A 22931-nucleotide genomic window follows, 5' to 3' on the forward strand; every position below is an offset into this window, starting at 1 on the left:
ATAATGAAGTGTCACACCAATTACGATGAATGTGTTTAACCCACTACAGGTTACCAATCCTCCAGGGAGGGACATTCAGCTTCATCACTCCGACCTTAGCCATCCTTGCTCTTCCCAAGTGGCAGTGTCCGGACCCTGAGGCCCCCGTCATGGTGTCCATGGAGCTGGAGAACGGAACCAGCTCCCCGATGCAGATCAGCTCTGACGAGGTGTGGATGTCACGGATGCGTGAGGTACCTCATATTCTCATTTCCTTCTATTGGTTAGGTAATGTAATGTTACATTAACCCTTGCATTGTGTTAGAAAACAGCATCCACTTGTGGTGATAGCGGGTAAAATTTGACCCGTGATTTAAATCAGCCCAAAATACTCAAAAAATAATTATTTTCATTAATTGTTTTCTCCCACCTCATAGCTGACTTGTAATGCATTCATATCCATGTAAACACTTTTTAAAATATTATGTTGGGTTAGGGCTAGGGTTTCATCTTTCAATATATCTCATTTCTATTATAAAAATGTTAAAATTCACTCATTAAATGTCCTATAATGAAGGCAATGGATAATGATGTTATCTAGCTATAATAGAATAATTAAGAATAATAATTAGAACACAAAAAATGTTAATATTATTAAAAATAGTGACACTAGTGGTGTTAGGGTCATTTTTGACCCGTATACCATAGAAGGTAAAAAGTCATTTATTTTTCATAAACTCAAACTTTATTTTACTCCTGATAGCAAATGCTAATTGAGGACAAGTCTCTCTCACTCTCAAACATGTAAACATTGAATATTGACAATTTGGGGGGAATTGAGCCACACTTCTCTGCCGGGTCATTTCGGACCCTAACACCACAAGTGTCACTTTTTTTTATAGAGACCATCAGAATTAATTAAAATGATGATAAAATCATTTTGTTGTGTTAAAATGGCTATTTCTGAGGATATCATGAAGCCTCGTTCCAGTAAAGAAATGTAAAGGGTACTTTTTACCTATTTAAACTTGAAAACGGGTAAAAAATGACACAATGGAAGGGTTAAGGTTAGAGTCATGGATGCATGATATTTTTTATTCTCCTGTTATTTTAGTTCACATTATATTTAGGGGAGTTTAATAATGTCTCAATGAACATCTATAACATTCTTGTCATAAGCCTAATCTTGATAGGCTACAGTATGTAACATACAATATTAAAAAAAGCAGTAATGTATCTCTTTTCTCTTTTTATTAAAGATCCAGGGAGCCATCTTGATTTCCTCTCTGCTCCAGATCGTGCTGGGCTTATCTGGATTAGTGGGCTTGGTGCTAAAGTTTATCGGGCCTCTAGCCATCGCTCCCACCATCAACCTCATCGGACTGTCATTGTTCATCGAGGCTGGGAAGAAGTCTGGAGCCCACTGGGGAATAGCAGCCCTGTGAGTGGAAAGTGCAAGTTCATTGCCAGTCAAGTGTCTTTAGTAGCCTACAAGCTACCTCACTGTAAGCTCGGGCTTGAAATAATTAAATGTAAAGGGCCTGGTTGTAAATTTTGCACAAAATGTTACGATTTTTCAAAAATAGCAGATCTACAAGCTTGTAGCGCTATGAGCTTGTATATCTGCTAATAGCCAAAGAAATCTAAAAATGTCACAGATTCTTTCCCGGTCTAAATGGGTTAAAAACATTCAGTTCACAAGTGATCAATTACTAAACCCTGAAAACGACATGCTGTATAACCAAGAGCCTGGCGTCCACTACACTATGACTAATGAGGCACCCACCATACAGATTGCCCACGGACACCTCCTAGATGTAGGCGCCATGATAAAATGCAAGCTACTGTACAGTACACAGAGCTGGTCTAGATTATTCCTTGACATCCTAAGCTCCTACAGTGACTCATAATGCTGCAGTTAGAACCAATGTACAATACATACAGCATTTCAGCAGTAGTGTGATATGAACTGGAGCTCATTATAGCCTTGAGCAACTGAACCGGAAAAACTAAGTCGATGAGAATCGATAGCTACTGTAGATATGAACAGTGGAAAACCCACCATACATCAAGGCTGATATCTCACAGACATCCGGCAAGAAGATAACATGACAAAATGCAGGCTTGCCTTGAATGACTACTAGATCATGCCTAGACAGAATTATAAACGTATACACCCTCTACAGCAGGGGTCTTCAACAGGGGGTCCGGGACCCCTAAGGGGTCCTCAGAGTTACTACAGGGGGTCCGCCAAATCTATGTGAGATTTTTCTCTCTCCTTTAGTTTTTTTTTTACACTAACCACTTAGTCGTGCAGCTTGTAGACGCGTCGTGCAGCTTGTAGATTTTTGGTGACGAAGTTTGGTGTAGAGGGAAAAAAAAAGTACAGAGACAAATATCGAATTTACTAGGTATTGAGGGTTTATAAGTGGTTAAATGTCTGGAAAATGTCTGCAGATGAACGTATCCCATTCCCAACGTATAACTTTTGGGATAATCCACTCTGAACCGTGTAGATATTGACAGCATGCATGATTCGGGGTCTAAATTTGCCTCTGAATTGTGCATTTCTCAGTTTCTCATTAGCGTAGTTGACAGGCCTAATTCACATTTGTTTTATGTTGACCCTAAATAATGTTAATACTGTACTATTTATATGTGTAGTTATGTGATAAAGTTCAATAATGCATGATGGCCACGGTATAACTACAGATACACAAGGGGAAGTACCCTACTGAACAAACCTGTTTCAAAACATGCCAGCCCTCTCCTGCAGCATTTCCACCACCCTCCCTCATCCCTTGTTTATTCATTTAAACAACTTAACATGCACTCGACTTGGCAACTACCGGCTGTCTACAGGCAGTGTTGTGTGAATGTAGCAATTCAATTCATTTAAACAAAATTTGGAGCCAAAATGCAGTTAGAAGTAAACCTGCACTGGAAACTCCACCATAGTGGCGAGCATAGGGATGGAAACGGTGTGAATATATTTTCAAGAACATGGAAGGTGTCAAGTTGTGTTAACAAATCTAGGAGCTTGGAGAGGATAGCCAGAAGGCTGACAATGTGCAGGTTTTGTGCACATATTGGTCAGTGGTGTATCATTGAAACCTATATTTTTATAACTTGTGTGACACATTTTCACAAAATCATCTTTGGGCCTCTGTCCGATTTTGGAAAAAAATGTGAATTACTCGCCGGCAAATATATTGCATCAAAGCTATTCCTATTACAGATTGATGCTTGCGGTGTGAAAGCTCAGAAAAATCGACGTTGTTCCGAATAAAAACAACATTGCTTTAAAGACAATTCCTGACAAAAACAACAAGTTGTATGTGTAAAATCTGTCGATTTATTTTCACAATAATTGCTCCCGTTATGCAATAGCTCCCCCAATCCCACCAGTTTAGAATGGAATATACGCTCGTCAGGCTGTTTAGGCTTAAATTTGCGACCCTCTCTTTTCACATACATCGTTAGATGGTTAGTCAAAACACTCACAAGTCACTGCTTACCTCAAGGAGCTCTCTGAAAAAAAAGTTTAGCAAAGTCCCGCGAGAGTCCCACGAGAGTGAGACTTGTGAATCGGCTGGTATTTCTTGGTTTATTTTGCATTAATAACCATCTAACGCCGTCTGTGAAAAATAATTAGCAGTTTTGTGGGACAGCCTGAGGAGCATTATAACCCGTTCTAAGGTGGTTGGACTGGGAGTTACTGCATATCAGGAGCACTGGTCTTATGGTCTGCTTATATACACAGGAAAATAGGGCTGAATGTTGTTTTTGCCCGGAATTGTCCTTTAATCTATAGTATTTAATCTTCATGACGCTGCTTTCCTGGGAGTTGCCCTCTGATTTACCTTTGGCCATTAGCCAACTCCAACCCAACCCACTGGTGAAATTTGTCTTCATTTTCCTACTGCCGGCCCTAGATAATGTCTGACTAAACTCATTACATTGAATGAACCTTTGTGGGATTTAAAAGGGTCAGCTCGTCCAGTCCCTGCCGCCATGTCTGGATGGTAATCAGCCACATCCTTCTTAACCCAGTAGCCTTTCATCACCCGGCTCTTTCCCGCCACACAGTCAGCTCAGCCCAAGAAGAGGCTTATAGTATCAGTAGAAAAATGACACTATTTGCTAGTTTTCTAATTCATTTCAGAAACGAGTTCTGCTCTGTCATATGTGGCAATTCAGGGACAGAGGAATATATGCATATTATTACATAAATAATATGAGCATGCTGGCTTTTACCTGCCGGCTGCCTGTTTAACTCAGTATGCCACACAAAATCTTCAGGAGGTGAGGAAGGGCTCCAACACCTCTGCCACCCTGACCCTCAACAAAGAACAGGACCCCCCTGATCTATTCTTCTTCACGTCCTGTGTACATTTGTGTCCATATCTGACTGTACTAGTGTCACCAAGACAAATATCCTGTACTACTACTGTGCTTGGTGAATACCGTGATTCTGGTTCTGTTTTCTAAAAAAAGGTATATCTTTTTTTTTCAGGACTGTGTGCCTGATCCTTCTGTTCTCCCAGTATCTCAGTAAAGTAGATGTTCCAATGATCGCTTACAAGGACAAGAAGTGGAAGGTCTTCCAGTATCCCCTGTTCAAGCTCTTCTCGGTGAGTCACTCTCAAGCTTAAGTAAAGCCTGATTTATTTGTTGTCGTACGACACATTGTGAGCTTGCAGATCTGTTGTTTTCGGCACTGAATATCGTTGAACAAAGGAGTATTAGTTAGGCATTATACTCCATCACATGGCAATGTCGTTGTCCCCCGCCCCAAAATAACTGATTTTAAAGCATTCAGATTGCGTTAAGTTCTGTGTTTCTTTTCTCACAACCGGGAATAATTTGCTTTATTTTGACCACATTTCATTGTTTCCTATTGTCATGTCAAGGTTTATGCATACTGTAGATAGCATTCGCATTAGAGGACATGGAAAAACAAGGTAGCCTACATAATAAGTGTATTATACGAGCAGGTGCAAATCCATCCATCCATCCATCCATCCATTGTTGTGGTACGTCAAACAAGGGATACTTTTAGTGTCTACAGTACGTGCAGGATAGAGGAATACTCGGGACGAGGAATATCACCTATATCTTCTTTACTTCAGAATGGCAATAATAATCACACAGTCTTCAGTGCGCTCTAGCTCCGGTGCAGAGGAACGTAGGTTCACACCAGAGGCCTTAAACCTTGATGCCTGTAAAGGTTTTATGGATGTACACTATAGTCACTGCTAATAAAGTGGAGCAGTAAAACCACCTCACCCATGCTGCATGGGCTGGATTAAGTTAGCCATGGGCTACAGTTTTGTGTAAGCCCTCCCAGCCTAGAGGGACATTTATTATGTAGATTGGCTGCCGATGTTTGCGTGTAATGTGGAACATTAGCAGTTCATCATCAGTAGCATCTGCCAGCGGGCAGCGGCAGATCTTTTTCATGTTGTTGTTCTTTCAGCTTCAGTCATTTTCATTTCACTGATCAGCTCATGATTTCCAAATTCCGACATGTGTTCCACGCCAATACGCCAAATACAACTACACACCATGACCTGGGGCTGACACCTGGTGGATTAGTTAACCAAACAGCAACAAATCAACAAGGAAAATTGAAACATCCTGGTTTTCAAACAAACCCACACATTATTTCTTTCTTTTTATGCAATAAGTGAACAAATATATCTTTGAACAGGTATTATTTATTTGACAGAGGGGGGCCCAGATCTTATTTTTATCAAGTTAATATTTTACTAGGTATATAGGAAAGTTACATTTTGAGGAGGCCTTTGTGTCCATGCATCAATCCGCCCATGCCCAAACTGCATGGTGTGACTTGATAAAATCAGTGTGGCAGTTAACAGCCTGACCACAAACGTGTGGTTTGGCATGAGCACAAAACAAGTAATAAATGAAGTGGGACGGCTAAAGCCTTCCTTCATGAAAAACACACTTAACCTTCTGTAATGTTTTCCGACTAAAGGTTCAAGTTGAGGCACTCTTCTCTGAATCACATTGTGTTTAATGGTACAGATACAACTGTCGACATGTTCTGAAACTAAATTACTGTACATACTTCAACACAAATGATGATGAGTGATTGTGGATTTATGTTTACAAATTCCCTCCAGCAAATACAAGCCCATGCAAAACTTTTGGAGGGGTAAATGAGGATATGTACAGTACAGGTGTACAGTGCAGGTGGTGCTGCAGACAGGACCTGTTTCTAAGCCCCTCGGGTATTAATATCCATGTCATCAAAATGACAGTTAGGATGAAGCAAAGTGGACCATCAAAGGGTTGGGTTGAACACCCATATTGTCCTTGAAGGACCAGACCACCCACCCATATTCGTACCTCAGAGCGTGCATACAATCAGTCTTCCACTAGTCAGGAGCAACTCTGCTGGAATGACTAAGTATCATCCAATTTCAGTGAATGATGTCCCTTGCTCAAGGATAATTCAATGATGCTGAAGGTGAGAAGGTGAGAGAGTGTTTTTCATTAAGTTTTCCTGGCAATATCTATTCTTTTTACATTCGTTATATTAGAAAACTATAACTAGTACTAGTGACACAAACTATAACAAAACTATAGCCAAAGAGGCTCCACTTCGCATATCTTTTGGAGCCAGACAGACCAAATAGGGTTATTATAATAGACCCATCATATTATGATGGGTGACATGTAACGTTGGAAAAATTTTCCCACACATTTCCCTTCAGCTGTCTGTTCAGTGCATCAGTCTTTCTGTTCTACGTCCAGGAAAACTTCTCTAAAGGCACACGCAAGCCTCATTTCAACACAAGCTGTGCACATTTCTACAGTATATCAACAACAACAACCCCAGGAACAACAACAACCATGGAATCAGCCACACTATGCAGTGAACAGATAATAACGGGAAGTGCAACCATTTTAACCCATTTAGTGCCGATTCTACAAATGTCTTCTAGATCGTAACAGTTTTCTGAAAAAACGTATGTTGCTATAATATCAGTGGTTCTCAGACAATTTCATTGCCGCGGACCCCCCATCTCAAAATATGTTGTTCCAGGGACCCCCAGAAGAAAAGATTTGAGTCAAAAAATATCTAAAATGTATTCAAAGATTTGCACAAAGCCACTGAGAGGCCTAGCTGGTTTGTACGGCCAGCCAGTTGTCCTGGTACTCTGTATAGGGTCAATATGTTCCTCGAGCGTCGCTGATTACACTGGATTGTCTGATGAGCTATTCCTGATTGGGTCTATGTTGTTCACTCTGGAAGGGTTAAGACTGGGTCTAATGCCGATGATGAGAGTAGTTCAACCCTGACATACGGCTTGTTTTATACCACTGAGGGTGGCTCCTGACATCACGGCGGTGATGTCAGGTGGTGTCAGGCATTCCCACATATGGAGCTGGCTATGTCTGTCATGCCCAAACCGGGGACTATGATGTCAGTCCTGGATGGTTCTAAATCTAAAATTACACATATATACGTTCCTGGGTTGAACGGGTTAAAAGTGGTATCAAACAACATTTTCTAACTGTAAGCCTTCAAACTGAATACACTACAGCAGTGATTTTCAACCTTTTCTGGATCAGGGCCCACTTGAAAATCTGAATGTGTTCGCGGCCCACCCATCTGACCACTTCACATGGCAGGCGAATGGCTGTCTTAATTAAGTGGTCAGATGTGTGGGCCGTGTGCATTTTCAGAGCATGTTTATTTGTGTTCTGGCTTGGATCAGTGGATTTAAAAAAAAAGGTTTTACGTTAATGTTATAAATATATCAATGTTATTTATTAACATTAATACAGTAAATAACATTATAATTATTTTGGGGCCCACAGGTTGCGAACCACCGCACTACAGCACAACCTCCACTTTAGAGTTAAGACCTCATGTACAAATTCTGCCCCAGGTCAGTTTTTAGGAAAGGTTAATGAACAGCAAATCAAAACATTTATTTTCAGTACAAATGAGTCAGCAGTGACTCACATCCCATCAATTAAATAAAAAGAAAAAAAAAAATCTTTCATACTGCCCTTTACACAGGGGTGCGGTTTGTTGCGTAAGGCAATCACAACTGAGAAAGCAGGTGCAGCTTTCTCAGTTTTTATTTAGTTTGTTAAGCATCCAAGAGTAAACAAGTGTTTCAAGTCAAGACCTGCTTATGGCAAATGGTTGGTTTAAATACAGTACAGTACTATGTAACCCTAGTCTTGGAGATGACTATGTTGGGAGGGATAATTTGGCTGGGCATATTTATGTGTTTCATGTCTCTCTTTGACTTTAACTAATCGTACTTTACGATTCCACATTATTACCACAAACTGTGTCAAGGCAAGGGCTTTAACATCAAAGCTTCATGGGTAGATAATAGAATGCTGTTAGTTTAAGATGTTCTCCTGCCCTGAAGCTAACAGTCTATCAGCACTTCTTAGCGAGGCCTGTTCTCTCGTTCCCACGTAATTCCTACACGCAAATTCATTCACGAGAGCTTGTTGACACCCAAGGCATGTGTCATACAAAAATGCTAAATATTTATATCCTCGCACTTTATAGCCCAAGATAGGGCTGTTGCAGTGAAGGAATTTACCCTGCAGTGATTTAGTGTGGCTCAACAGCGCAATATATGGTATTAGCGCCATGTTTTGTTTTTACACATTACTTAATTTATCCTGATTTCAGTGCTGTATGCTTTATTGTTAGATGTTTTGTCTAAATTGGGGGGCTCTCACTTTCCATTCGACTGAAAGCCAAAATGTTCCAATGGAAACTAGAAAAAGTGCTCCTCGGAGCACAAGTCTCCGCCAGGTCAGGTAGGTTATTATGGCCTCCTGGTGGCGCTATAATAGGCCAATATGAAAAGGGTGCCATTTCTTCTTAGGCCTTGTAATGCAATCGGACACTGCATTCATGATTTGAGGCATTTCGTTCCAAAAATGTGGTTTGCTAAATTAGAACTGCTGGTGGCGCTATAACAGCACAATGTGAAAAGGGTGGCATTTCTTCTAGTGGGAATGTGCGTGCAAAAAAAATCGCACACTGCGTTCATGTTTTGAGGAATTTGGTTCAAAACGGACCTATCCTGCAAACTTTGGAAGCCAATACAATGTTAGCCAAGTAGGATGGAATATGAAATATCGGACACATCCATCTTGATCACATGACTGTAGAGATACTGTGTACCGATTTGCGTGATTTTTGGACAGAATCTGAAGGAGTAAGAGAAAAAAAATGTTTTACAAAAGTCAGCCTCCTGGTGGCGCTCTAAAAGGCATATGTGAAAAATGCAGGGCAAAGGTTTTTCCTTGTTGAAAGTTTTCAAGTGGCATTTCTTCCTGGGCCAAGTGGGAATCTACGTGGACAATTTCACGGAAATCGCATGCTGCGTTCATGATTTGAGGCATTTTGTTCAAAATGAACCAATCCTGCAAACTTTGGAAGCCAATCCTAGCCAATCAGAATGGAATATGGAAAATCGGACAGATCCGTGTTTATCACATGACTATAGAGCATCGCAGTTCCCGCCCCCTCCGGGTGCCGGAAGAAAAAACTCAATGCATTTTTCCCATTGACATTTCCAAACATATTTATATCTATTAATTTAAGCCTCGAATCAAGCCATCATGACATGACATGAATCATGACCATAAAACGTTTGATTCTGTGATTATTTATTTTTTTAAACGGCAAAACAAGGGTATTTATTAAATATAGTATATCATATAATTAAATATAAAAATAAAAAAAAATCACAGAAAAAAACGTTTTATGGTCATGATTCATGTCAAGTCATGATGGCTTGATTCGAGGCTTAAATTAATAGATATAAATATTTTTGCAAATGTCAATGGGAAAAGTGCATTGAGTTTTTTCTTCCGGCACCAGGAAAAACCAGGAAGTGGGCGGGAACTGCGATGCTCTATAGAGATACTGTGTACCGATTCGCGTGTTTTTGGGACAAAAACTGTAGGAGTAGTATCAAAAAATGTGTGCAAAAGTCGGCCTCATGGTGGCGCTATGACAGGCTGATCTGAAAAATATGGGGCAGAGGTTCTGCTCTGGCTGGGAGTGTGTGTGCGCAGTTTCACAGCGACCGGGCCAACGGTGGCGGAGATTAGCTGGTCACGGACGGACGGACGGACGGACGGACGGACGGACAGGGGGCAATTCAATAATGGCATTCAAGTGAACAGTTGTTGGGGTTTCTTGCCATCCATCCCCTGTGGCTGGCTTATCAATAGTGCGGTATTGCGGTTATTGTGAAAGGTACTGTGAGACGGTAGATTTCTTCTCCCCAAAATAGAAATGATAAAGCTCCTATTGTCACAACCAACATGGACATTATACTCTGAAGAAACAATACCTGACAATATGATCACAATTAATAGTTATTAGTTACAATATACTGTAGATCCTACGCTCAGGAGATGAAAATACGCTCAGACAACTGTCTACCAGAGGATGGGCGCTCTTATACACACAAGGGCTAACAGGACACAGGTAAATACAATAGACAATCAACACAAGTGTAACACATGAAAGGCAAAGGGATAGATCAAGACCCATGTGGCGTAAACCAAAGCACATGGTGGGAGAAAAGGTTGGAAACTGGGGAACACATGTTGTAAACAAATCAATGGAGACAGGAAACAACTGACAACCAAAACACCAAGGGAGAAACACTGGCGTTGCGAAATAAAATGAAGAGGGAAACTAGAAAAATTGCTCTTCGGAGCACAAGTCTCCGCCAGGTCAGGTAGGTTATTGTGGCCTCCTGGTGGCGCTATAATAGGCCAATGTGAAAAGGGTGCCATTTATTCCTAGGCCGTGCACGGCAATCGGACACTGCATGCATGACTTGAGGCATTTTGTTCTAAAAATGTGTTTTGCTAAATTTGACCTGCTGGTGGCGCTATAACAGGCCAATGTTAAAAGGGTGGCATTTGTTCCTCAACGTAGTGCAAATATGCATTCAAAGTTTCACCGCAATCGGACGCTGCGTTCATGATTTGCGGCATTTTGTTCAAAACGGGCCACTCCTGCAAACATTACATGTCAATGTTAGCCAATCAGGATGGAATATGAAAAATCTAACAGATCCGTCTTGATCACATGAATATAGAGATCATGTTTACCGATTTGGATAAAATCTGTAATATAAAAAAAAATGTTTTACATAAGTCTGCCTCCTGGTGGCGCTATAAAAGGCAAATGTGAAAAATGCAGGGCAAAGGTTTTTCCATGACCTCTAGAGAGTGTGCATACAAAGTTTTACACTGATCGGTGCAGTTATAGGTAAAAACACGAATCGGCCTGTTACAGCGCCACCATGAGGCTGATTTGAACATTTTCAAATGGCATTTCTTTCTCGGCCTAATGGGAATGTGTGTGCAAAATTTCACGGAAATTGCATGCTGTGTTCATGATTTGAGGCATTTTGTTCGAAACGGAGTACTCCTGCAAACTTTGAAAGACAATTTTTGCCAATCAGGATGGAATATGAAAAATCTGAAATGAGCCGTTTCTTTTAATGACTATAGAGATACTGTGTACCGATTTGGGGGATTTTTGGCCAAAATCTGTAGGAGTACTGTTCAAAAATGTGTTTTGCACAAATCGGCCTCCTGGTGGCGCTATAAAAGGCCCATGTGAAAAAAATTGGAGCAGAACCTGCTCCGGCATCCAGGGAGTGTGTGTGCACAGTTTCGCTGCGATCAAGCCAGCGGTGCCAGAGATTAGCTGTACACAAAATGACAGAATGACACACGGACACACACACACACACGGACGGACGGACGGACGGACAGGGGGTAAAACATACTCTCTCGCCATGCCTTTCGGCCTGGCGGAGACAATAACAAACTAAAAGCACAAGGAAATGTTCATGTTCTCTTCTCCTCTCTTGGGCTATTTGTCACTGTGCATAATGTGAAATGTGTCCTCTGCTGGAGGTTGGAGCAGGGGCAGACCGTGACACCATAACAGAGTCAACTAGAAAGAGTGTTCCTCGGAGCACAGGTCTCCGCCAGGTCAGGTAGGTTATTGTGGGGCAGCAATGTTCGGAATTCGCCAATCAGGATGGAATATGAAAAATCGACAGAACCATCTTGATCACTTGACTATAGAGATCATGTGTACCGATTTGTGTGAAATTTGGATAAATTCTGAAGGCTTAATATCAAAAAATGTGTTTTACATAAGTCAGCCTCCTGGTGGCGCTATGAAAGGCAAATGTGAAAAGTCCAGGGCAGTTGTTTTTCCTTGGCCTCTAGGGAATGTGCGTGCAAAGTTTCACGCAGATCGGTGGAGTTCTAGTTAAAAACGCAAATCTGCCTTTTATAGCGCCACCATGAGGCTGATTTGAAATTTTTCAAGTGGCATTTCTTCCTCGGCCTAGTGGGAATGTGCGTGTGAAATCTCACGGAAATTGCAAGCTGCGTTCATGATTTCAGGCATTTTGTTGAAAACGGAGCAATCCTGCAAACTTTGGAAGCCAATCTTAGTCAATCAGGATGGAATATGGAAAATTGGACAAATCAGTGTTGATCACATGACTATAGAGATACTGTGTACTGATTTGCATAAAATCGGTAGGAGTACTGTCAAATGTTTTTGTTGTTGCAAAAAGCGGCCTCCTGGTGGCGCTATAACAGGCCTATTTGAAAAAATTGGGGCAGAGGTTTTGCTCTGGCATCCAGGGAGTGTGTGTGCACAGTTTCACTGTGATCAAGCCAACGGTGCCAGAGATTAGCTGTACACAAAATGACGAATGGAATGATAGAATGACGGACGGACACACACACACACACACGGACTGACGGACAGGGGGTAAAACATACTCTCGCCATGCCTTTCGGCCTGGCGAAGACAATTAGAACTGCCTGCTGTTAGAGTGAATATATCCTCGATAAGATTAAAGTTGCATCCCAATATACATGTTTAAGAGAGTAACATTGTTGGTTTTTGGCTTCTCGAAATTGCAGCAAGAGAAAATGGCAAACTAGAAATACTGTATATAAAATGTGTATGCCCCCTGTCTGTCTCTCTGTCTGTCTGTCTGCCTGTCTGTCTGTTTGTATCCGGGTTTGGTCCGGGTTCCCTGGCACAGAATATTTTCAGGTGGTGGTCTGTGGCAAAATACATATTAATTTGGGGGGTCCCTGACATGAAAAAGTTTGACAACCATCACTGTCAACAGGCCAGGCTTATCCAACGGGCTGTAGGTGCTGAAGCACAGGGCACCAACCTTGGAGGGGCACCAACCTTGGGGGGGGCACCAAACGGCGTGGAGAAAATGAAAGAAGACAGAACAATCGGCGAAAAGCGCTGAAATTTAGAAGCAGTGGCTGCTAAAGGAGCGCTAAACATTGAAACGCACCGGTGAAGCGGCATTTTTTTTCGCGCTGCACCTCACAGGCCTTGACTGTCAAGCCAGCCTTAGACTGAAAGAGCGAGCCCTATCGATGGTCTTGAAGGGCGGATCCAAACCCAGGCCGTTGGATTCCAGCGCCGCTTCCTATTGCTTCACCAATCTATGTCCCCGCCTCCCCTCCCCCCCTCCCCTCCCCCCCCGGCCTGTGCACGGAACACTGACGTCACCAAATTTAGAGAGACGCCCCTCTGCACTCTGATTGGTTAGGAGATAACAAGGTTGAGGTTCACTCCCACTCTGAAACCACCGTTCCAGCATGGTTCCCCCAGCCTTTTTTCTTTTGTAACAAAAAAAAAAGGCATGGGTTTCCGAGGCTAAGCCAGCCTTGACTGTCAAGCCAGCCTTGACTCTCTCTCTCTCTCTCTCTCACTCACTCACTCACTCACTCACTCACTCACTCACTCTCTCTCTGCAGCTATACTATAGTGGGTAGAGAGGCACTCTGGTAATCAGTCACTGCCTCGCCTCCGGGCCCCAGTCTACAGTAAATGTGTGAAGTGTCTTCCCCCTCTCACTCTCTCGCTCTATCGGTCTCTCGCTCTCTCTCTCTCTCTCTCTCTAGTCTAGCCGCTACTAGTATAGTCATGTGAAATTCATACATTGATGTTTGTGAGTGTTTTAAAGTTAACCTGGGCAGGATTCCTAACTGCTTGCTCCTTGTGTTGTTCTCAATACGTTGAAGAAAGACAATTTATTTAATTTTTTGTTGTTACATTTGGCTACACTGCCATTTGACCAAAAAACTATATACTAAAACACTAATACAAATTTTTTTTTGTAATGCGATGCATTTGTTTGTGACTTTGTTATGGCTCAAATGTACAGCATGACGGGAGATGCAGACAGCATCTCCGTCAATTATTTTCAAATTCTCAAAAACGTTTTGAACGGTTGTAGATAGTCAGTACCAGTTGTCAGAGTACTTGGAGGCCAGTCTTTCATGTGAGAACTAGGACATCATTGCTGTGATGTCAACACTTTGCGAGTCATCTATGATGTCAGTACTGATCGTGTGTGTGTGTGTGTGTGTGTGTGTGTGTGTGTGTGTGTGTGTGTGTGTGTGTGTGTGTGTGTGTGTGTGTGTGTGTGTGTGTGTGTGTGTGTGTGTGTGTGTGTGTGTGTGTGTGTGTGTGTGTGTGTGTGTGTGTGTGTGTGTGTGTGTGTGTGTGCGTGCGTGCGTGCGTGCGTGCGTCGGTCGTCTGTCTACAGTATATACAACTGTAATTGAGTGTATAATCTTTGGGTAAAACACAATATGTAAGAGGTCTTCACGTGGTAATGGGTTGTTTTGGAATTGCATGCAGCTAAGGAAGATGTTACAGCAGTGGTTCTCAAACTTTTTTATGTCAAGGACTCCCAAATTGACACTTATTAGCCCTCGGACCCCCATTTGAAAAGATGTGCCAGGGACCCCCATACAGTAAGAGAAGATTTTTACGGCTTTGCAGTGATTCTCAACCATTTTAATTTCAAGGACCCCCAATTTGATACGCATTAGGCTACGGCCACCCATTTAATGGCGTTTCTATCTCTGGGACACCAATTTATATTGTAATATCAATGTTCATTTAACTCTGAGAGTGTACACATTTGGTTCCATTTGTACACTCTCAGAGTTACAGACCCATAAGGGTCCATTTGGTTCCTATAACTAACTATCATTTAGCTGGGACCCCCTGGAACTCCCTCAAGGACCCCTGGGGGTCCCCGGACCCCACTTTGAGAACCAATGTGTTACAGTACCTAGGTAGGCTGCATTTTAGACTATAATGTATCTGGTGAGAGTATGGCCAGAGTTATCGCAAAGGTCAATCAAGAAGTAACATTTCTAGCCACAGTATCCACATTCATTGTCAGACGTGCTTGTCAAATGTAATTTGATTACGCATGTACATCCTGGTACAATAGCATCCTGAAGAGTCTAAAAAAGAAATTGCAGACCTCCCCAAATAAATGTGTTAGATTGAGCCTTTATCTCCATTCAAGAACTCCTCCCTGCTCACTTTATCAGCCTTGGGTGGCCCAGAGTGGAGAAAAATGTGTATGGTTCACGGAATTGTAAAAATGATTGCTCCCAAATATTTGTGCTATTACTTTTCCAGATGTTCACAGCTACCCCACCAGAGGTAGCTCCACAAACTTCATGCCATGCAGGTTTAAAACGGAAAGGACTAATATTCTGCAATGTGCTGTATGTGGAATGGTTTGCCTGCAGGCATCATGTCAATCAACGCTATTGTTAGCTGTAAGTCCACCTTAAAGGTTTCATGACGTTCAGTTTTACCACACATTAAAAGTCTTTGTTATGGTCCTTCAAACGTGTATAGAAAGTTTTAACAAAACATTCCGCTCCACTGATCCATGGCAGGTGTTTTTCTCTCACATTTCTAAAGCCTTTTCAACTGCAATGAAAAAAGAAATCTTTGCCTGCGGGTGTCGCTGGTGAGGGATTTTGCCTGTCAATCATCGCCTCTGCTCCGCCCCCCCCCCCCCCAAAGGAAAGGATAGGGGAGGGGAGGAGAGTGGGCGGGATTAATCGGCTGTGACCTCACTGCCGAAGGGCCAAGCTCAGATTACTTTTCAGCCTAATTATTCAGAAAAACCCAGACCACAGAAAATCCACTGAATGTTCAAAGTTCAGATTTTTTGGGTGTAATTGAGGTCATAAACCCCCCCCCCCCAAAAAAAAAAAAAAAAAAAGAATGTCATAGAACCTTTAAAGAGGCTGCTGAATACCAGTTGGTCCTGATCATAAACATAAATACATTTTACATCTTGTAGATGAATGTGCCCCACACATATACTGTACACATTGACTGTAGTATTCTGTAATGATGTCAGTGATCATTGTGACATTTTAATGATTGGAAGAACAATCATTTTTACATGATTTGTAGTAATTAATTAGCCTGTTTAATCCATGATGTTGAGTGTGCATGATGGTGTCGATTTGCACTAAGCATGCCCCTATAACGAAATTCAATATTTCTGGCAGGGATAGCCTTAGAGCTACAGTATATTCTGATAGTAATCATTGCTATAGTAGAGCAATACCACTAAACTCTGGAAACAAATAGAAATAATTATCACAATATTATCTTATACTTAAAATATCTCCGAATTTTAGTTGACTCCACTCATATATTATATCGGTGGACACTAACATTTTACTCCTTTGCTGGCTCACCCCCTTTGTTTTAGACCTATCTCTAGTGTGGAGATCTGTAAAGCTTTGGAAGCTATTGATCCAAAAACATTGCCTGGATCCCTCTCTTTTAAGGCTTGCAGCTGAATGTATTGCCAAGTCTATTGCTCATATGATCATATGTTTAATCGGGGTCTCCAGACTAATTCCATCCCCAAAATCTGGAAAGCAGAATATATTCTATTGAATCAAAATAGAGCTAGCCTTAAGTTAACAGTTAGGAAGGTACCGGTCCTTTCCCCATGTATTGCATATGTACTGCACAGTTGTATATTTATGTTTGTATTGTTTGTTTATCGTTGTAATAAATGGTATGCTGCTCTCTTGGCCAGATCACTCTTGAAAAAGAGATTAATCTCAATGAGACTTTCACCTGGTTAAATAAAGGACATGATGATGAACACTCCTTCAGGCTATGTCAAGTGCTCTAAATTCTAGAGGATGTAAATAATGTCCCTATAGTCTAGAAGCTAGACGCTTTGAAATAACACGTTTTCATTATGGAAATACATATGTAGGCCTATTGTATTACTGTGATTCCTGTCTTACATGAACACCGCAGTTACATATATACTATATCCTCCAATGCCTCTGTAGCTCTGTCTGTGCTGTGTACAAAAAATCGCCCAGTTCTCCTCAGTGCCTCGAGCAATTGATCTGCATTTGCACACAGCCATTGACCATTACCATGTGCACAGAACACCGACGCGCGTTTATTAGCGTTTTTATGTAAAAGAATGTCGCCATGGTTACGGCTCCCCAGCTGTGGGGTGGCCTTACGACCTATGGGATTGAATGATCAAACTGCGCATGCGTCGAATCCATAGACCCACTGTGTTGCACTGTTGCCGTCTGCCACAAGCGCACACAGAAAACGTGCTTAAGCGGCGACGGGACGCTCGCGCGCGTCCGGGCCTGCCACAAGCACACACAGAGAACGTGCTTAAGCGGCGACTGGGTCCATCCGGCCGTGTGTGTGTGTATGTGTGGGGGGGGGTGTGTGTGTGTGTGTTCACTGTGCGTCCAGGACGCCGCGACGGGACGCACGAGTGTGCGGGTCCGTCCGGCCGTGTGTGTTTGTGTGGGGACGCACGTGTGTGTGTCTGTTGGAACTGTTGCAGGTACCAACAGTCACTTTCCATCCCTGATATACTATCTGTACACAGTGCATAACCCAAAATGCATATACTCTGGGTGCTCATATCCGCCGACGGGTATGGGCTAGTATATATATATATATGTGTGTGTTTGTGTGTGTATTTATTTATATATATATATATATATATATATATATATATATATATATATATATATATATATATATATATATATATATATATATATATATATATACTGTATAAATATAAATATAAAAAAAAAATATATATATATATAAACAAACATATATAAACCTTTATTCTAGACGAAATTGCTAATGTGTCTCTGTTTTGAATCCCAATCCTATAGGCCTTGTTTGGCATGTGCGGGGGCTGGCTGGTCTGCTTCCTGTTGACTGTATTTGATGTCCTGCCATCAGAACCTGACCGCTATGGTTACTTAGCGAGAACCGACACCAACCTGGACGCCGTAACGAGCGCTCCTTGGTTCCACGTGCCCTACCCAGGTGTGTAAAAACTAATGATTACTGTATTTTGTTTTCCCTTGTGAAAAGAGAGTGGGAGGTCCATTCCTTATTTTAAAAAGACACTTAGGAATTTTCCAGCTTTTTTGGCCATAAAGGAAGAAGGACAAAAATAACCTGTGATTCCTACATTGGAACCAGTTGATACAATTAAGTTACAGTATATAGTAATAAGCTGTTGTTAGTAGTAGTTTCTATTAATAGAATATTTATAAAATACATCCACAGACTTCACCACTTTCAACCTGGCGTCCCTAATTTGGACATTGTAAAATTGATTGAAACGTTTAAAAAAAACAAGAAAATAGCAGATCTACAAGCTCACAACGTGTCACATCGCGACCCTTTGCGTGCTTGTAGATCTCCTTTTTTGGCTACTTTTGCATCACATTGTCACACGACAAAGTATCACTTTGGGCAGTCATTTATGAAAAAACATGAAAAAAGATTAAATATGGTGATTGGCAAGGCAAGGGCATGGCAATTTTATATGTATAGCACATTTCAACAACAAGACAATTCAATGTGCTAAATGCAATAAATGCTGCCATCCATCCCCTGTGTTTGGCTTATCAATAGTGCGGTATTGCGGTTATTGTGAAAGCTGCTTCCCCACGTTTATTTTTGTTTGTAGGAACAGAAAGCAGACCTTTCCCAGATGACCTGAGAGGTCTGGATGGTTCATGATATCGCACAAGATCAGAAATGTTTTTTGGCCCTAAACCAGAGGTCTTCAACAGGGGGTCTGCGACCCCTAGGGGGTCCGTGGAGGTACTGCAGGGGGTCCGCGAAATTGTTGTTTGATTAAACAATATTTTTGTTTGAAAAAAAAAATTATACTTTTTTTTTTTCCCAAAAAATGTCAAATTGTCTTTAAACATAACATTAATCCATAGCATACAGATAAACGGAGGCACAATGCACAATAACATACATGGTATGTTTATACATATTTTGTAGAGATTTTTTTTTCATAATATTTTTATTTTGCACACCTACTGGGGCAGGTGCGTAGGAGCAGGCAATATAAAACAAAATTTTATACATAAATATACAATATATGTGGTAGCCCCCCCTACCCTACGAGGTAGGGGGTCCCTGCTCCATCTCCCCATCAGTTTGGGGGTCCCTGGCCTGAAAAGGTTGAAGACCCCTGCCCTAAACCATTCAAAGCTGTATACTGTAGATTAACAGTAGTAGAAATACAAGGTTTCTGCTGAACAGCGACAATATGTAACACATACAGTACCAGTAAACAACATACTACATGATTATTAGCAAATTCAGTTTAAAACATATAGAAATTAGTCAATGCAGTATGTAATTTTTCATTACTTAACTCACGTACATTTGTTGTTATTTTACTGCCATTCTAATGTTGCTGTAAAACAATTCTGAGTCCGACCCAATAGACCACTTCAGAATGTTTGGGGTTATTTCCGAAGGGATATGCTACATCCGCCCAGCCTGTCTGCAGGTCTGAACCTGAACTAAACATTGGCAGTTACGCTGGAATCATGTCATGCTTGGGGCTTTAAAACCAAGTGCTCTGTATGTAATAAATTAATAATAGGCTTTTTTCCGTTTTCCTGCTTTGACATCTAAACACGTAAACATACACAAGCGCATTAATTGCGCATTAATTCCGTCACTGTGTCGCATCACGTAGGATATAAACATGGCCAAGAAGATGACATGTCCTGGACACACCCAGAGGTGCTGGTCATCTTTATATAATAAAACAATTGGGTAAGGTTTCAGCCTGATCAGAGCCACATTGACATCCATAAAAATAAAAAATATTTCAAAAAGTAAAGTAATGTGAAAAATACGCCTATAGGGCATAGCAGTGGCGGCCATTTTGTGGTGCCACAGATAGAACACCCATGAATTTTTCCCATAGAGATTTCCGGAAAAAATGTAGGCCTATATGAATTATTTTAAGCCTGGAACCAAGCCATCCAGGCTCCTGGCGAATCATGACCATAAGACATTTGATTCTGTGTAAAAACAATATTTGAATATTTAATTATATTATATACTATATTGAATAAATATCATTTTTTTTGTATCCTACGATACTATGCTATGCCCTATACTGCCAGTGTGAACAGGAAAGTTAGCGCTGATTGATTCTGCAGTTTGGGTGATTAACTCCAGACACACAGACAGACAGACGGCAGACCATCTTATAGATGGCTAGATTCATGCAGAGCCGCGTCATAAAAATAACGCTAAATGACAGGAATTATACCATGGTTAATACTGCCCCAGTGCAGCCCTGCTAGCAGTGGTGGACAAAGTACTCAACCCCAGTATATAGGAATAGAAGCAAAGGAAACCAAAGTTCTGCTTGTGGTGAGGCAGACTAAGGAAAAAATACTGAGGCACTCCGTCTTCAGGTGAAAAAATATATTGATTTATTTGAGCAGATGAGCAAGGCAACAACTGACCACCAGTTGACTCAACCCCCAGTATTTGAGTCAAAGTATAGATACTCCTAGTCTAATATTACTCAATTAAAGTGAAGGTTGTTCTGTCAAATTTATGCTTGAGTTAAAGAACTGGAGTACTTGCTTTTAAAAATACTTAAGTTAACAGTGCAAATTGCAATGATGATTTGGCCACTGGTGTTGAGGAAGGCACTGATGGATCATGGGACGTGAGGAAAAAGTATGCTGTACATAAGAAATCTTTATAGGCAGAGATGGTGTGCATAAAGTGTGATTTATACTTAGTCGAATGACGTGTCGCACGCCAAATACAGCAGATCTACAAGCTCACAAGGCGTGCTGCACACGACAATGTCATATGGCTATATATAGTATATAATATAGTACAAATAACACTGCAGATGAGCTCCCATGGTGCATTCATGAAGGCAGCTGAACACAGTAACATGTTGAGTATGCTTCATCAGATGAAAAGCAGCGTGCTCAAAATATTACTGGGTGTCTTTAAGCCACACAGTTGGTCTGCAGTATCGTTATCCACTTCAAATTGTGTTCATAAACACGTAATAAACCTGTCAACAGCTGTCAGTTTACCAGTCCTGCCCCGTTTATTATCTGCTTTACTCACCTTCGCTGGAAGTTCATTTTTGTCAAACATCCAAACCAAGCCCTAAAAGAGAAGGAGACACACACACACACACACACACACACACACACACACACACACACACACACACACACACACACACACACACACACACACACACACACACACACACACACACACAGATCTTTCAGATTAAAACAACTGAAGATATTGTTCAGTAGTATTAACTTTCCCTTGCACGCTATCACTACTTAAAGTAGGGTGTTTATTTCATTCAACACTAATGGCTGCGGTTTACCACAGGCCTTTTATTATTTTTACAGTTTATTATTTTTACAGTTTCCAACTTGTTTATGAACAAGTGTGATAAATGGCACTATCAGATCTCAGTAAGTGGTTCCAGGAATGTCAGCCATCTTGCCAGTTAATTGTCTATTGAGAATCCTGAAAGTGACAGATGATAAGGAATGTATTGTTTTTTGTTTTGTTTTTGCCATTCATGATTTGAACCCTGGAAGTATGCTATAAATGTATGTTTTGGTCGTTTTAGTATCATTAATTTGTGTATTTGTGTGTGGGTGGATTTGGAGGGTTTTAATTCACCATGCGCCCAATCCAGTTGAAAAAGTATGGTTCTCGGAATAAGTTTAGACATAGCTGTCATTAATCAAACTGCACATTGTCATTGAATTATTGCTGACTCATGCACATCAGAAAGACACATCCATAGCAATGAGACATAGAAAACACTGTGCTGTGTAGTTACAGTCATAACACGCTAGAGCAGCGCTACTCAACCCGCGGCCCGCGGGCCGCATGCGGCCCGATCGCAGCGTCTTGGCGGCCCCCTCATGGTCAAAAAAAAAAAAAAAAAAAAAAAAATTTTTTTTTTTTTTTTTTTTTTAAGCACAGGATAAAAATATACATTTCCGTTCAAATATATGGGTTGCTAAAACATTTTTCAAAAACAAACAGACAGACATACATACAGGTGCGTCAATTGTTACAGGTATAATGCATAGTTTTCTATGCATTTCGGGTTTTTGGGGGGGTTTGACCCCCAAATTTTTCCGACCGCGCGGCTTTGCCGCGCGCCCAGGATAGGTGTCTGCCACTGGACATACACACAACACAAAATAAACTGGTACAGTGAAAAGAATATGATGTCAAAATGTACATTTTCTTGTGCGTTACAAAATCGAAAAATCCAAAATAGGACCGTCATTTTTATGGCGGCCCCTTGGACTTTTGGTATTTTGCTGAGTGGCCCCTGAGCCATCTTAAGTTGAGTAGCCCTGCGCTAGAGGAGTCTAAAAGGCCAACTACTGTAACTCATGGTTAGTACTAACCCCCGAGCAGAGTAGTAATTAGGTTCTGAGAACCATATCTGTGTGTAGAAACAAGAACCCGTGACATGTGTTACACGCCACGGCACCACACGTGCTGCTTAGTTCTCTAGTCGAAAAGCGCCACAGTGACCTGGGGATTTTTTATATTCACTTAACACATGGAAGGGTTAACACAAGCTTTAAAGAGAAATCAAATAAAGTACCAAAATAGAAAATCTTCAAAGTATCTTTAAAATGGAATGCGAATTTGG

General features: G+C 41.3%; 1 protein-coding gene across 1 annotated transcript in view; it reads left to right on the plus strand.

The window, feature by feature from the left end:
* LOC308092284 (solute carrier family 23 member 1) overlaps positions 1-22931 on the plus strand; it is a gene marked incomplete at its 5' end in the record, with an annotated part of 82315 nt that overhangs the window by 39150 nt on the left and 20234 nt on the right. The window contains 4 exons of the mRNA XM_080438132.1: positions 50-233; positions 1239-1420; positions 4496-4613; positions 18097-18253. Coding sequence (XP_080294258.1) covers positions 50-233; positions 1239-1420; positions 4496-4613; positions 18097-18253 — 641 coding nt within the window. The remainder of the gene's footprint in view (positions 1-49; positions 234-1238; positions 1421-4495; positions 4614-18096; positions 18254-22931) is intronic.

The sequence above is a fragment of the Gymnoscopelus braueri genome (genome assembly GCF_963280865.1).
Source record: "Gymnoscopelus braueri genome assembly, chromosome: 9".
Taxonomy (NCBI): Eukaryota; Metazoa; Chordata; class Actinopteri; order Myctophiformes; family Myctophidae; genus Gymnoscopelus; species Gymnoscopelus braueri.